This window comes from Desmodus rotundus, chromosome 1, assembly GCF_022682495.2.
Source record: "Desmodus rotundus isolate HL8 chromosome 1, HLdesRot8A.1, whole genome shotgun sequence".
NCBI lineage: Eukaryota > Metazoa > Chordata > Mammalia > Chiroptera > Phyllostomidae > Desmodus > Desmodus rotundus.
In genome coordinates, this window is record NC_071387.1 from 188069499 (window position 1) to 188083834 (window position 14336).

Genomic DNA, 14336 nt, shown 5'->3' on the forward strand with positions numbered 1-14336 from the left:
GTAATTACAAGAATCCTGGTTCTCCGTGCAGTTATCATACATGCTTATGTATTATACCCATACAAGAATCATTATATATGTTTAATTCTAAACATCTAACACCTCTAAGGAGAAACTGCTGTGTGCTTGCCTCCGTAGAAAGAAATTTGCACTGGGAATGTCTGGGCCTTTACTAAGATGCAATGTTATAAAATTCTAGGTATTTACATGGAAAGGAAATAAAACATTAAGAAGAATTTTCTTTTTCCATTTAACGGAGGGAACACCATAGGGCCATTTTAAGACTCTAGAAGTACCATATAAATCTCCAAAAGAGGTAGTAATGTATTAAACAAAGGGTACACCAACCACAAGAAAAAAAATCATACAACCAGGGAGAAAATACACTTCCTGGTTGGGAAGCTCTTAAAAGTTCTGAGCCAGGAAACCTCCCTCACCAGGGCGGGGGGAGCCTCCAGAGACTCCCTGCTAATTTCCCCTCAAGTTTTCCCTCCCTCTCCCCTCCATCCTCCGCCTCAGTTCCCAAACGTGGGACCACAGGAGGATGCCAGCTTATATACCTGAAATTCCCAGACACAATGAGACTCTGAGGCATGTTTATTTTAAACGCCCCCACACCTAAACTAGGCTGTATTTGCAGGCAAAGCCAAGGGATTTCAAACGACGCCTGGAAGCTCATCTTACAAATTGGGGGCCAAGGCCGTAAAAGAACAATAGTAAAATGCAGCCAAGAGCACGTTCCTTTGCTCAGAGTAGTTCGCGGGTGGTGCGAGGGCCTGAGCGGAGGCTGGGGCCCGGAGCCAGAGCCCCGAAAAGGAGCGCTGCCCCTTTAAAAGGCCGCGCGTCTCCGGGCCGGCCTTCCTCCCCCGGGCTCCAGCTGTGATTGACGCTGGGAGGCGAGAGGAGGCGCCTGGCGCTAACAAAAGTCCGGCCCGCGGGCGAGCTGAGCCGGCCGCGAGTCTCTGCTCGGTCGGGACATCCGCAACAAGTGGCCACCGCGCCCATCCCTGGGGAAGCCGTGGGTGCGCAAGGGCGCTGGGAAAAGGTGGTCGAGCCAGGGAGCCCCGCCACCCGTGCGGCTCTGCGCCCACCGCAGGGGGATCGGGGCGGGCGGATGGGGACCCGGCGGCGGCGGCGCGGCGAGCCTCTGGGCGGCCCCGGGGCGCGGGCTCTCCGCGGCGCTGCGCCCACCGGCCGGGAACGCGGATTCTGAGAGCTGTGGCTGCCCCCAACCTCACCCGGAGCCATCGGGGGTGCCAGGAAGGAACCGAGTGCCCCCTCCCAACGGAGTGCAGGGGACGCTCCCGGCTGGACATCGGCCCTCGAGCGTGGGGTATGCAAAGCTAACGGTTCCGTCGGGCGGGCTTTCCTCGGGCGGAGCGCGCATCGCTGCGCCCCAGCTATGGAGTGTCCCAGGAGACGGCGGGCATGACGGCGGCAGGATGGGCGCGAACAATGGCAAACAGTACGGCAGTGAGGGTGAGTGGGCCGCCAGTCCTCACACTGTGGGATCGCACCCCCTCCCTTCCCCTCGCCCTCTGGTCTGGGAAGGAAGGTTCTTGCCCGATGCGATGGCGCACACCCATTTGGCAAACTGTCCGGGCCGTCACCTTCCCCTTTGGCACAGAGTGCTCTGGCGTTCGAGGATGCTTTCCCACCACGGGGGTCCCTTTAAGCAACTTCCCAGGTTGTCTTCGGGACGGCTCCAGTTGCATTGCTGCCGTGATTCTGAACGCATGTGCCTCAACTTTCCCACCCCGGGCATCTGCGCTTTGGGATGATGGTTTGGCAGATGGTGGAAGACGATTTTCAAAATTAACGCAGTGAAAACTTTCTCAGGCCTTTGTGTCCCGGTCCCCTGTACGCCTGTGCGCTCTCCTGTACCAGGAAACACTTCTGGAAGAAGTAGTTAAGTTTCCATTCTCTGCTCACTGTCCCTGGGCTGACAGCTTCGTGAAACTGACCACCTATGGGCCCCATGAGGGGAGCAGTGGCTGGGGGCTTTGTCTGAGCTCTCTCGGGGCTCAAGACGGGCAAAGGACCATCTGTTCCATGGGGCTGGAAATTGCACAGAAATATTGCCTGTCAAGTGGGAACTTGGAAGTTGGAGAAACTTTAAACTCCACCTCCTCCTAAAAGGATGATGGATGTGTGGGTTGGCTTCCCCTCGCCCCTCCTCCCCCTCTTTGCATAAAACCGTAGTGTTGTCACCCCGTTGATTAACAGCACGCCCCTGATATGCATATGGCAAAAGCATTTTCGTAGTTCGAATGTTAGGAAGGTTGTCCGTCGTGAACTTGGCTGGAGGGGCGTGGAAGAGACAGGGTTGGTTTTACAGCCCGCCCCCAGAGGACAGGCGGTTACAAACCGGGTCCAGCGCCTGCAGACGGGTAGGAATGCAGAATGGCTATTCAGCCTGTGGTGTTTGGGAAACTATCATCCTACTGAAAACTTGGAGCTGTGGCCACAGAATGTGGATGCCTCGCTCCTTTTTTTGCGGCTGTGTTCGTCCTCAGAAGCTTTGTGAAATAATAGCAGAAACCAACCCTAAAAACCATATGCACAAGAACCTTTTGTGTAAATCATTCTCTCCCAGATCATCATGTTTTGAATTCCACATGTATGTGATATACATATATATTCCTTACTCTGGGCAGTTATGTGAGAGGGTTTTTTGTGTGTGACAATTTTCATTTTTAAAAAGATAAATGTTTGTCTCTTTAGATAACAAATATGAAAGTATGCCAAAAAACATTATTGGAGAATCTTAGCCACTCCCCTGAACTTCTTGGAGTTCGTGTTTTAAAAATGGAAGAGTAAGCCTTCTTGCTCTGAGTTATTAAAAAGCTTTCAGGGAACGAAGTGTGTGCATGATAATTCTGCGTATGCATACATCGTGCTGCTTGCATATGTGGGGGGAAAGGACACCCTAAGAGGTTCGCAGAGTTGCTGCTCTGTGTTCCTGAACAAAACCTCTGCACACTCCCCCTAATCCTCTGCAACTCGTTCTTATATCCCAGCCTTCTCGTACTGTGCAGTGTGTGGTGTATGACGACTTCCTGTCTGAACAGTGGAGTTTTCAACCCTTGGGAGAGAAAAGGAGAGACAGAGAACTAATGTTCTCCAGCTGTTATCCGTAAATGCTACCTCTGCATTTTCACTTCAGCTGAAGTGAAATTTTACTGGGATCAGATTGAGATACACTGTGGATGTTTTATAGAAAAAATCCCCTGGGCTCAGCTGATTCAAGGGGACCAATAGGAAGGTTGGGGAGATTAACAGAGTGTTGGCTGGAGAGGACTTATCATGCTTAGTTTGCATCAACTCTCTTTAGATGCATGGGGACTCCTCTGAAAGACAGGAGAACATAGAGAAATCGGAGTGACGAACTTGGACCGGTCTTTTCTCCCCCAGGTACGCCCTGTGTCCCCTAAACAAGGCTATGACACACGTGAGGGGGCGTGGTCGGTTTTGTTCCACTGTGTTAGTGGCAGGTAAAGTCTGTGCAGATGTGCCTGTTGGAATTGGCTGTGTCGGTGCCATGTTTTCTTATCTAAGTTGTCCAATCTCAAAGCACGTGAAAGCAGCCCCTAGACATAGTACCTCTAGCATCACAGGAGACAGAATGAAGACAGTTTTAGTAGATTTAGTGCAATTTAGGCGTGGTATATTTCAAACAAAGGGGAATCATCAATAAATGCATATCCATAGAGTGCAGTGAGATGGCTCAGCATGAAAAATCTGCGTTTTATTGTATTTTACAGTTGACACCACCATGTAAATATGAACCCCCTTCAATTTTACCAATAGTGTCGAGTTATTAGAAGGTTTAAAACTTCAGCATTTCGCAGGTAATCTACTTTCTCTTGTTCCTGGAAAATGCCTCTTTTTAAATTAAAACAACAACAAAAAATCATTACTAGACTTACCTTAGCAGGTGAAATGGGGCAGAGGCTTGCTGCTCAGTGTAATCCAGTGGCCTCAGCACCACCTGGGACTCGTCAAAAGTGCAGAGTCTTGGGTTCCTCCTGAAACTACTGGATCATTTATCATGCGCACATTGGAGTTCGGGGAAGTTCGTGTGTGGAGCACAGAGCATTGACTTGGGAGTCTGGAAATTTGATTCCAGCTTCGACTTAGCTACTGTGACCTTGCTCAATTCCCCCAAATCTTGGGGTCTTCTCTAGAGTGAGGAGAGAAATTCCTTTTTGGCCTGATTTGTCATGATCTAATCCTTGAGCATGTAGTCATTCATTTTATTTTGCTCTTAAGACACAATTTATGGGAGGAGATTAGTCTTGTGGGGAGACATGTTATAATGAATAGGGAAGTTAAGACTTGATCTCCAAGAAGTCAGTAAGTGCCCCTCTTGCTTTTGTCCTTCTGTTTATCCCTCACCTGTATCTTCCTCACTCATTTTCACCACCTCTCCTCACTTAATCAGTTCTGAACCCACCCCTCCCACTCTTTTCCTTGTAAATCAATAGTAAGTGTTTCCAAAGTGTTTAGTTTTCCTCAATACTTAGTGAACATTTAGGTTAATGATTCAATTTTCACCTTTTACACAAACTAGGATTTTGCTCCAGGAAAAAGTCAGGGTAACATTCCTGACCATAAGCTTTCTAGAGTATGTTCTGGTACATTTTTAACAGGGCGGTCTCTTTTTCCTTTCTCTTTATCTTTCATAGAGTGTGAGTCTCAGCCCCTGGTAAGCCAAATAAACAAGTCTCTCTGTTCAAGTAGGGAGAGAAGAGCTGCCTTCCCTGCCTTTTAAGGTTTCTGAGCCTCACCCCCACTTACTCATTGGTTTCATCGTTATGTTTACTCTACTCCAGCAGGTCTGAGACAGTAATGCTTACACTGTTAACAGCTCCTTGCAAAACCCCACCTGTTACTGAATTGCAGTTGATGAGGCCACAGTGATGGTGGCTGACCCTTGGTAGCTTTGCTGCTCTATCAAGAGCCTTGGGTCCCTTTTCACAATCTCAGATCTATGATGTCAGATATGAGGAGAGCCAGTGGCCTGAGTGTGTAAATCATCACAAATCTATCACCACCTTGGGAAACATATCTTGAAATAATAATAATGATGGCAGCTAGCATTTATTAAAAGTTCACTATGTCCAAGCATGATTCTAAGCCCTTGACATGCACTGACTCACCCAATCCGCACAAGGATCCCACGGGGCAGGGGCTCCTCAGGTCCCCATTTTACGGATGGGGAAACACAGCTGCAGAGGAGATGGTCATTTCCCAGGGTCCTGCAGCCAAATGTAGGTGGAATTGGGACTCAGGGCCAAGTCAGTCTAAGCCGAGTCCTTTATTCATTCATTCAACTAATACATGTTGATTTATTTCCTACTATGTGCTGGGAATTCTTCTACGTTCTTGGGATATATTAGTAAACAGATAAAGATCCTGTCCTCCTTAATCTTACTTGTGTGTGTGTATGTGTGTGTGTGTATAGGGAGGGGAAGTGCAATGATTAACATGTGTACACATGCACACACAATGATTCAGTGAACCATGTGATACATTCCAAGTAGCTAAATTTTCAGAATAAAGGAAATTGTCAAGTTAAGATTTTGGGAGTTGGGAGGAAAAGCTGGGAGGCAGAGTTTTGTGATTTTAATTAGATTGGTCCCCGTGGGCCTTATTGAAAAGTTGGCATGTAGACTAAGACTTAATGAGTGTGATGGACTGACCTTTAAGGATCCAGGGGCCCTGGTAACTGAACCACTGTGTTATATGGAGGTGGACGTGCTTTATGCTGGAGAACATAATCATCATTTCATACAAGGGTGGCGTCATCAGTCTTCTGTAGTCAGCTGCGATGGGACAAAGTCAGTCTGGCCACTGGGTGTGTGTGTATGTGTGTGTATTTGTCTAGAGCCTTTGCAAATATGTTTTATCCAATTATATGAGATACGTTGTGGCTGCTTTTGGGAGGAGTTAAGGGGGAGCCTAGGACATGATCTTCTTTCTGTGATGGGCAGATATTGCCTGATTTACTGGGTATGTAACCTCCAGAGGTCTCTCTAATTCTTAGCTAGAAGTGTGTCTTTGTGTCTTGTCTTCAATAAATAATTTTATTCTGATGAAAGTCAGAAGATAAGCAATGCTGATTCCACTGTTCTGTTCGAATCAAAGCATTAGTGTAGCTAACAATACCATCTGTGGTCTGACAACGGGAAGGTATTTTCAGAGATTTCAGGAATCCTTCTGCATGTTTAAAACAAGAGGAAGATGGGAAACCCTTTTCAGTGCACTAATGGACAGAGACTACCTCTAGTGTTACTGTTACTTTTATGATTGCCCTAAAACAAGTGAGCTCTACTAAGTTTGAAGCAAGACCCTTAATTGTGTTTATGTTCCACATCTTGAATAAATGTTTCAACTTTGCATATAAGACATTTATTTGGTATTATTGGTTAGTGCTTTTTGAACCAAAGCTACAAATTGAGTAGAACCACAGAGTCCGCTGTGAGTGAGCCAGAGCAGCACGAGGCAATGAAGTCCATATCAGCTGACCTTTCCCAGAATGTAGTTACACTTTTTCTTCTGGTTGTAGACATTTAGACGACTTCTTCCATTTGTTCACTGCATTAAATCTCTAGGTAGAATAAGACTTGCTCTAAAAGCGTAGTGTCTTTTTTTTTTTATTGTTATTCAATTACAGTTGTATGCCTTTTCTCCCCATCCCTCCACCCCACCCCAAGTGAACCCACCTCCCTCCCCCCTCTCCACCCTCCCCCTTGGTTTTGTCCATGTGTCTTAACTGAGAAACCAGGCGGGGAGGCCAGTGATTTCAGAACAGGACAATCAGCGCTCACCCACAGAAGGAGCCCACTTTCGCAGTGTGCTAAGCGTGGCTGTCACTGGTAAGGGGAGAGTGTACATAAGACTAGAGCTACTCTCTAAATAGTGACAGTGCTGGGTGGTGTCTGTAGTTCCCAGAATACCTAAAGGATGCACATGTGTTCTAATACAACCGCCATAACAAAGCAGGCAAATTGGAGGAGGAGGAGCTTATACCTTAGGGGAAAGCTGAATGTTTTGTTAAGAGACTTTCTCTAATTGTTCCCTCAAATCTGCATGTTCTGTTTTTCATATAGTTTATTTCATGGGAAATTATTCCTATGGGTTCTGTAAGTGAGGACCTTGGAAAGCCCCAGAGGAGGGGCAGGGATACCTGACTGGCCTGGCTTTTCTCCCCACGCTTGCTACCCTGCACCAAGAAAGCGTGTGGGCAAACACTTTCAAAATATGCTAGTTACCCCAAAGACTATGTAGCTTTCAGAGTTTGGACATGAATAATCTTTAACCATTTGAATTTTCCTCGCTGATGAAATAGAAACACATGGTCAACATTTTCCGGGTTCCACGGTTGAAGAGGTGGAGACTGTCTGTAAACCTTTCCTTGCTTGTGCATTAGGTGTACTACTTCTCTCAATTCCTGTTGAGGTTGTAAACCAGGAACAACATGAAAAACAGTTCTTCACATTGGGTGAACCCTTAACTTTAGAAGCCCTCAACAATGTGGAGAAATGTTACTAAAATCTCTATATTTTTTTGTTTCCTACCCTCTCTGTGATAAATTCCTTTGCTGCATTCTGGACCTCCCCCGTCCTACCCACCCAAAGCAGATGTAGCAGTAGAAAGAGAATAAAAATTTCTGGAGAAAATGTTAGGAACTTTTCTTATGCTTACAGGTTGACCTTCTGGCTGGAAGGAACCCACTTTTTGGCAAGGTGGAGTCAGAGAAAGGCTCCTTACCGGTGCAGTTGAACCTCTTGGCCCCACAGAATATGAGAGTCAAACTGTGGGGGGCGTCTGAGTTCAATTGAAGACTGAGGCCAGGTCTTGCAGCTTCCGGCTGTCAGAGGGAGCTCCAACCTCAGGAAGAAGAAGAAGGACCCGTCTGCCACTGAGGATGGAGTGGGAGGAAGAACAGAAGGACAAGGAGAGGGAAGAAGGGGTCAAATTCAGTGGATGGGATTTAGGGCACTGACTGCCTTCAGATGTAAAGAGCAGCCTCAAAGTCGTACCCACCTCTTTTTTCTTAAAATTACTGTAGCTCCCAGAACAAAAAGGATTAATAGTAGATATTTGGTCAGTGTGGCTATTGCCCAATTAATTTCATTTTTGGTCATTTTAATAATAGTAGTTAGCGATTCCTGAGCACCTAGGAGGTCCCACTCCTCCTCTGAGCCCATCCACACACGTGCTAAGTGGTTTTTTGCTTATGTTCCAAATCATTGATTTGATTCTCGGTTTTATCCACTCTCCTGTTGTTTCCCTGTAAATTCTTCTTTATTTCCATTAGTGTATCCTTCGTTTCTGACTGGATCTTTTTTATGCTGCTTAGGTCCTCACTAAGTTCCTTGAGCATCCTTACAGCCAATGTTTTGAACTCTGCATCTGATAGATTGCTTATCTCCATTTCATTTAGTTTTCTTTTCCTGGAGTTTTGATCTGTTCTTTCATTTGGACCATGTTTCTTTGTCTTCTGGTTTTGACAGCCTCCCTGTGTTTGTTTCTATGTATTGGGTAGAGCTGCTTTGACTCCGTGTCTTGGTAGTGAGGCCTAATGTAGTAGGTGTCCTGTAGGGTCCAGTGGCACAGCCTTCCCTATCACTCAAGCTCGGTACTCGAGGTGCACCCTCTGTTTTGGCTGAGTACACACTTCTTCTGTAGTTGAGCCTTAATTGCAGTTGGCAGATCAATGGGAGGGAGTTACCCAGGCCAGTCAGCTGCAAGGATTGGCTGTGACCACTGACCACCAGCCTCTGCCTTCCGTGGAGGGTCAGCTGTGTAGGAGCAGGGTGGTGGTACTCTCATGTGATTTGTAGCTGTCCACTGGGTGTACTGGCCCTGGGGTTTCTCTGGGTGGTGCAGGCCAAGGTTAGTTCCCCACCTATGTTTTGTGTGGGGCACCCTGCCTGAGCTATAAAACAATCTGAGATGGTTGCTACTTGTGCTGGGTGTGAAGATTCTCAGGTGAAGCCAAGGTGTGAATCTAGGCTGGTTGCTGCTAGTGCTAGGCCTGTGTCTTCCTGAGGCCAGCAATTGCTTATTTGAGAGGATTTAGGAAATTGTGAAGCCTGAGCCAAGACCATCCATTCATATGGAAAAGCAGCTTGGGTGGGACCATAAGTTGTGTGGGGCGGGGTCTCTGGGGATCTCCTAGGTGGGTCAAACGCTGTTAGCCAGGTTGATGGAGTCTCAGGTATGGTACCTGCTTGCCAGCTCTTTGGTGAGAGCGTTTAGAAAAAGGACAATGGCCTTTGCTCGCCTTGATGCCAGACACTTCAGTTCCTCCCTTTATGCCACTGGCACCTTTCAAGCTGCCACCTGGGTGCTGGAGCTCAGAGGGAGTGAGTCTAAGTAGGTGTGTTTATTTGTGGGCCCTTTAAGAGGAACTGCTTGGGGGTCCAGAAGTTTCTTCCATCGACTTAATCTCGACTGATTTTTGCAGCCAGAAGGTATGGGGAATTATCTTCCTGGCACTGACATCCTCGGCTGGGGTATCTGGTGAGGGACTGGGACTCCTTGCTCCCAAGATATCACTTCTGAATTTTTATCTACCACACATGTGTGAAGGACGAGACTGTCTCACATCTGCAGCCCTCCTACCAGTCTGGATAATGTGGTTTCTTTAATTCTGCAGTTGTCTGGATTCCATTCAACTTGATTTATAATGGTTGTGAGTGATGGTTGTTCTATATTTTAGTTGTAATTTTGATGTGGTTGTGTGAAGAGGTGAGCCACATCTGCCTATGCCGACATCTTGACCGGAAGTTGATGATCCGATTTTAAAGATGTCAGCATGACAGCATAGAGACAGCCTACCCCCTGCCCAGGGCACACAGCTGGTGAGTGGCCCAGTCATGCCTGAAATCCTCGTGGTTGTGCTAGAGTCTGTGCCCTCTCCACTGGGCCCCTGACCTTGTCTGTCCTGTCATTGTTGCAGCCAAAGTTTTCCGCAGTCTTTGTTTTGTTTGCTTCAAAGACTTGCAGTGATAGAGAAGTAGCCTAACCAACCAACAAACAAAAAAGATTTATGGATTAGGTGACCAAAATGACATCTTTTGAAGGAAACTTTTAACTCCTATTACCTGTTTTCCCAAGGACAAAGTAACTGCTCGTTAGGCAACAATCTACTAACAGATTGGCAGGCTATCTAATGGCTATAATAACTTCGGCGTATAAAATAATTAGCATAGCTTTTGGAGTCTACAGAGCACAAGGTAGACTCTCCTGCTGACTCTCCTCCCGGCTCTGCAGAGGGTTATGAGCTTCTCCTTGTCTTTGTTCTGGGGTAGCCTTGGTACCTGCCCGCATATTGAAGCTCATGGAAGGTAGAGAAAGGTGCACCCATTTTCCTTCTTTGGTAAGTAGTTTATAATTCCTATCTTAGATTTCCTTCTGGTTTCAAATCTATGGATTTGAGACAGCTGTTAATCTGGGGAATTACTCCAATATCTACTTGAGAATTTGCCCTTTTCTTTGGCCTGCCCCTGGGAGACTTCTTCATGGGTTTGTCCATGAAAGTGCTTGGGAAATTATAAAGCATTTCAGAAATTAATCTCATTTATCATCACAGGGACTGTGGGAAGGGTGTCCATCATTGTCCCCCGTTTAAAGGTGAGGAGACTGAGGCCTTGGAAGATTAAATGACTTGCCTTGATTTTCTAGCGAATATTAGATGAGGTCGTTCTGATTCTAAATTTAGTACACTTTCCATGATGCCATCATTCGAAGTGCTGTCGGAAAACAAGGAGATAGTAACGTCACCAGGTATTCTTGAATATTTTAAGTTGCTTACACCCCCGGTGAAAGTGGGGGTCTGCACACACACGTCCTTTAGTTGCTTTTGCGTCTCTCCTTGAAGCGGTGGTCATCTCGGGCCACAGAGCTATGCCATGGCGCAGGGCTGCAGCTGCACAATGATAAACGTGTTCTAATGAGACTGCAGAGTGAATTACTGTTAGATAAATGTTCCTGACAAAGTGGCATTGTTCATTTAGAGTGCACTTGCTAGTCTGTAAACCCAGCTGGGGCTTTGCGGAGGAGGCGTTTCTGTCCTCTGAAAACCTCTGTTGGCAGTGATAGTTACTTTAGTGCCGGGAAGGGCAGAGGATCAACTCTAAAATCGGAACCCTCAGCATCACAGGAGTCCTGATTCTCTTCACTCTTGTGTGCTTTGCTGTTGAGCAACCACATTTCTTAGAGGTCTTTGGACGGGTCTGTGTCCTAGGGCAAGCCCTTTAGGATGAGTTGATATCAAAAGTCGTAGAGGTCCCTCCATACTGTAGCAAAGGGTAAGAGTTCCTTTTTTACAGCCATGTAGTATTCCATTGTGTAAATGTACCACAGCTTTTTTATCCACTCATCTACTGATGGGCACTTGGGCTGCTGCCAGATATTGGCTATTGTAAATAATGCTGCTATTATGTGGAATTTAATGAACAAAATAAACTGATAAAATAAAAACAGAGGCATCGATACATGGAGTGGACTGACAGATCTCAGAGGTTCAGGGAGTGGGGGGCACTGGAAGAGATTAGTCAGTGAGCATTTAGGTGTAGCCCAGGGACACAGACAACAATGTGGAGAAGGCCTGGGGGTGGGGCTTCGTGGAGAGGGGCCAAGTGGGGCGGGAGGCGGGGAATGGGGCACATCTGTGATGGTGTCAACAATGAGAAAAAGGTCACTGAGGTTCCTGCATGGCTGTGCTAGAAATCCATCTTGTTCATTTAGCTTTAACTGCTTTAGTTTTTATTCACTATCTGGCATTTTAATTTCTGATTTTTCTGTTTTCTGTTCGTTTGCATTTATTCATTGCTCATCCTGTCACGTGCTCACTATGACATAAATATAAGCCAGTTCCCATAGCAGGTCCTCAATATATGTTTTGTTAAACAATTAAATGAAGATCAATCTGAAGTCATGATCTTTATTGGTCTAAAAAGACCTTATGAAAACCCTTTTATGTTTTCAATGAACTTTTTTGCTAGACTTTGACATTTTACTCTTAAAAAAATGTTTCTCTGGACATGTTTTCTTCTGAGGATCTTCTAACTTGGACTGTTACTTTTAATGTTTTGGTTCCACCCTTTTATGGATGAAAATAGTTTAACTTGTGTATTTAAGGAAAAATAAAATATATACTTTAAGCATTGCTGAAGGCTTTTCAGCTTCACTTATTTATAGTGCTGTCAACTTAACTATTTTCAATTAGTAGTGAGTAGAATGCTACTGTTTATTTTTTATTGGAAATCATATTGCTCAGCAATATTTGTTTAATTGATTGGAAGTTGTTGGGTTTATATGACATTTAAGCAAATCATTAATCTAGAAAACATTTTAAAAATTCGATATTTAAGTTATTTAACAATTTTTTTGATTCTGTTCTCTTTCTGGGAAAAAGGGTCATAAGATTATGAATCCTTTAAAATTCATATGTTGAGCTACTTTATCACACCTCTGTTTTTCTCTTTTCTGTTATATAAAATATAAAAATTATCATATGCATGTGGTATGTTTGGAATGATTTCTAGTAGAGCTTCTGTGTGACTTCCCACATTACTAAAATGAGAAAAGAAAAATATTATTGAGCTGTGGGGTATGTGGAAATGTAACATACATGAGACTGTATTTAACTAACCCTTTGCTATAAATTAAGCAAACTCCATTATTCCTCATGTCTATTTTTGTAAATGGAGAGAAATACATCTCCTGTAAGGAATTTAAGAAATACATTTAAAATGAAAGTGTCATTTGTTTCTTTAGTAATTTGGCATCTGTTAGAGGAACAGTTTCAGACAAAGGGTCACCATAGGAATCAAGCAAAAGAAGCACAGAGCCCAACACGGGAGCTCCTTAGAGCTCGAACTTGGGATAGAGGTGACTGTACTTTATGAACAAAGGACTAGTAATGATTGTGTGACATAATATCTAACCACTTGGAACTGTAGATTTTAGTTTGTTTACTTGAATCTGTGTTCAGCTCAGATGAATAGCTATTACAATAGCTCGTTGGTGGGAATTCCACTCTGCGTGATACTGAGCCTGGTGAACATTTGTTTTCAAGTGCTAGAGTGTAAATTCACATGTATAGGCCACGTTTCTATCCTCCTTTTTGGTTTTGGGTTTTTTGTCTCAAGGACTGACAGCTGCTGTGTTGGTTGGAAAGGTTTATGTAACCCTATTTGGACAATATTATTCATACTACTATGAAAGCGAATCTCAAGACGAGGCATTTCTGTCCACAACAGCTTATATTTCAATCTTGTTTTGTGTCCATTTTGCTTATTTTATTACACTTTAATAATTTCCCTATTTCCTATCTCTCTTGAAAGACCTCTCCTGTTGATTACCCTGTGAGCTTGTTTTGAGAGACAGTATTTCCTTGGGGAGTCTTTCTCCACTTTTGAAGCAGTAGCAACATGAACTGTGCAATAAGGAGCCAATTCCTTCCCCTGGTTGTGCTTCAAATAGTCTTGTATTTTTATTATTATTTTTTTTGATACAGGCTAATAAGAACAGGAAAGTCTCATTTTTAAATGCATTGGTTGGGGTTGCTTTACTTCCAGTAAGGAAAATTGCTTCACAAGGGGGAGCGTGGGTAATAAAGATAGAACCAACTGAATAATCGTATTCGTTCTAATGTCAAAATGCCCAAGCTGCTGCCTGCAAATCCAGTTTAATCGGGCATTGCCGTGTGCGTGCTGTGTGCCCACTGTCGTGCACAGATCTGCATTTGCTGCTACTGCTGGTCATCTCTTCACACTTAACAAAGATGAATTCAGATGCTACTGGAAACTTTTGGTATGCGTGGGCTTTCTTTCTTCCTTAGTGGTATTTGTAAGCCTGAGGCAGGTAACAGAAGGGCTTTGGAAATTGACCAAGAATGACTTGTGGAATAGAATCCCGGATATCTTGAGTGGGGAAAGTGACCTTGGACCACCTTACAGAGGAAGAGATTGAAGCATGAAGAAATGAAAGAGCCTTGCCAAGGCCATACGAGATAGCGGGGCTTTAGCACAGGAAAATTGATTTTCTCAGTCCAGCTGTTTCTTTCCAATCTATTTCTCTCTTCTTCACCCTGCTTCTCTTCTTCTTACTGTCAGAAAATTTGGGCTGAATGTAGTGGCTCTGCTACTTCTCTGTCCAGTTAGCCTCTCCAGGAATGACTCCCTCATACCCCCAACTGCATAGAGACTTGTCACAGATGACCAACAGCCCAATAGTTCCCAGAAATTCCTCCTACTCAGGGCAAGGGAGCAGCCCCATCCAATGACTAGATGAGGCAGTGGACTACTTGAGATCAT

The 14336-nt window shown here is 44.9% G+C and overlaps 1 protein-coding gene across 2 annotated transcripts in view; it reads left to right on the top strand.

The window, feature by feature from the left end:
- Window positions 1–939: 939 nt before the first annotated feature.
- Window positions 940–14336, top strand: part of FBXL7 (F-box and leucine rich repeat protein 7) — a 335334-nt gene continuing 321937 nt past the window's right edge. Inside the window, exon 1 of one of the 2 annotated variants that reach the window (XM_053914003.1) lies at window positions 940–1333. Coding sequence is in view for 1 of the 2 variants with exons in the window: in XM_024578539.3 (XP_024434307.1) it covers window positions 1443–1479 (37 nt within the window). In the remaining variant the exon portion in view is untranslated. Of the gene's footprint in view, window positions 1480–14336 lie in introns of both variants that reach the window. The other variant, XM_024578539.3, reaches the window with a different exon arrangement.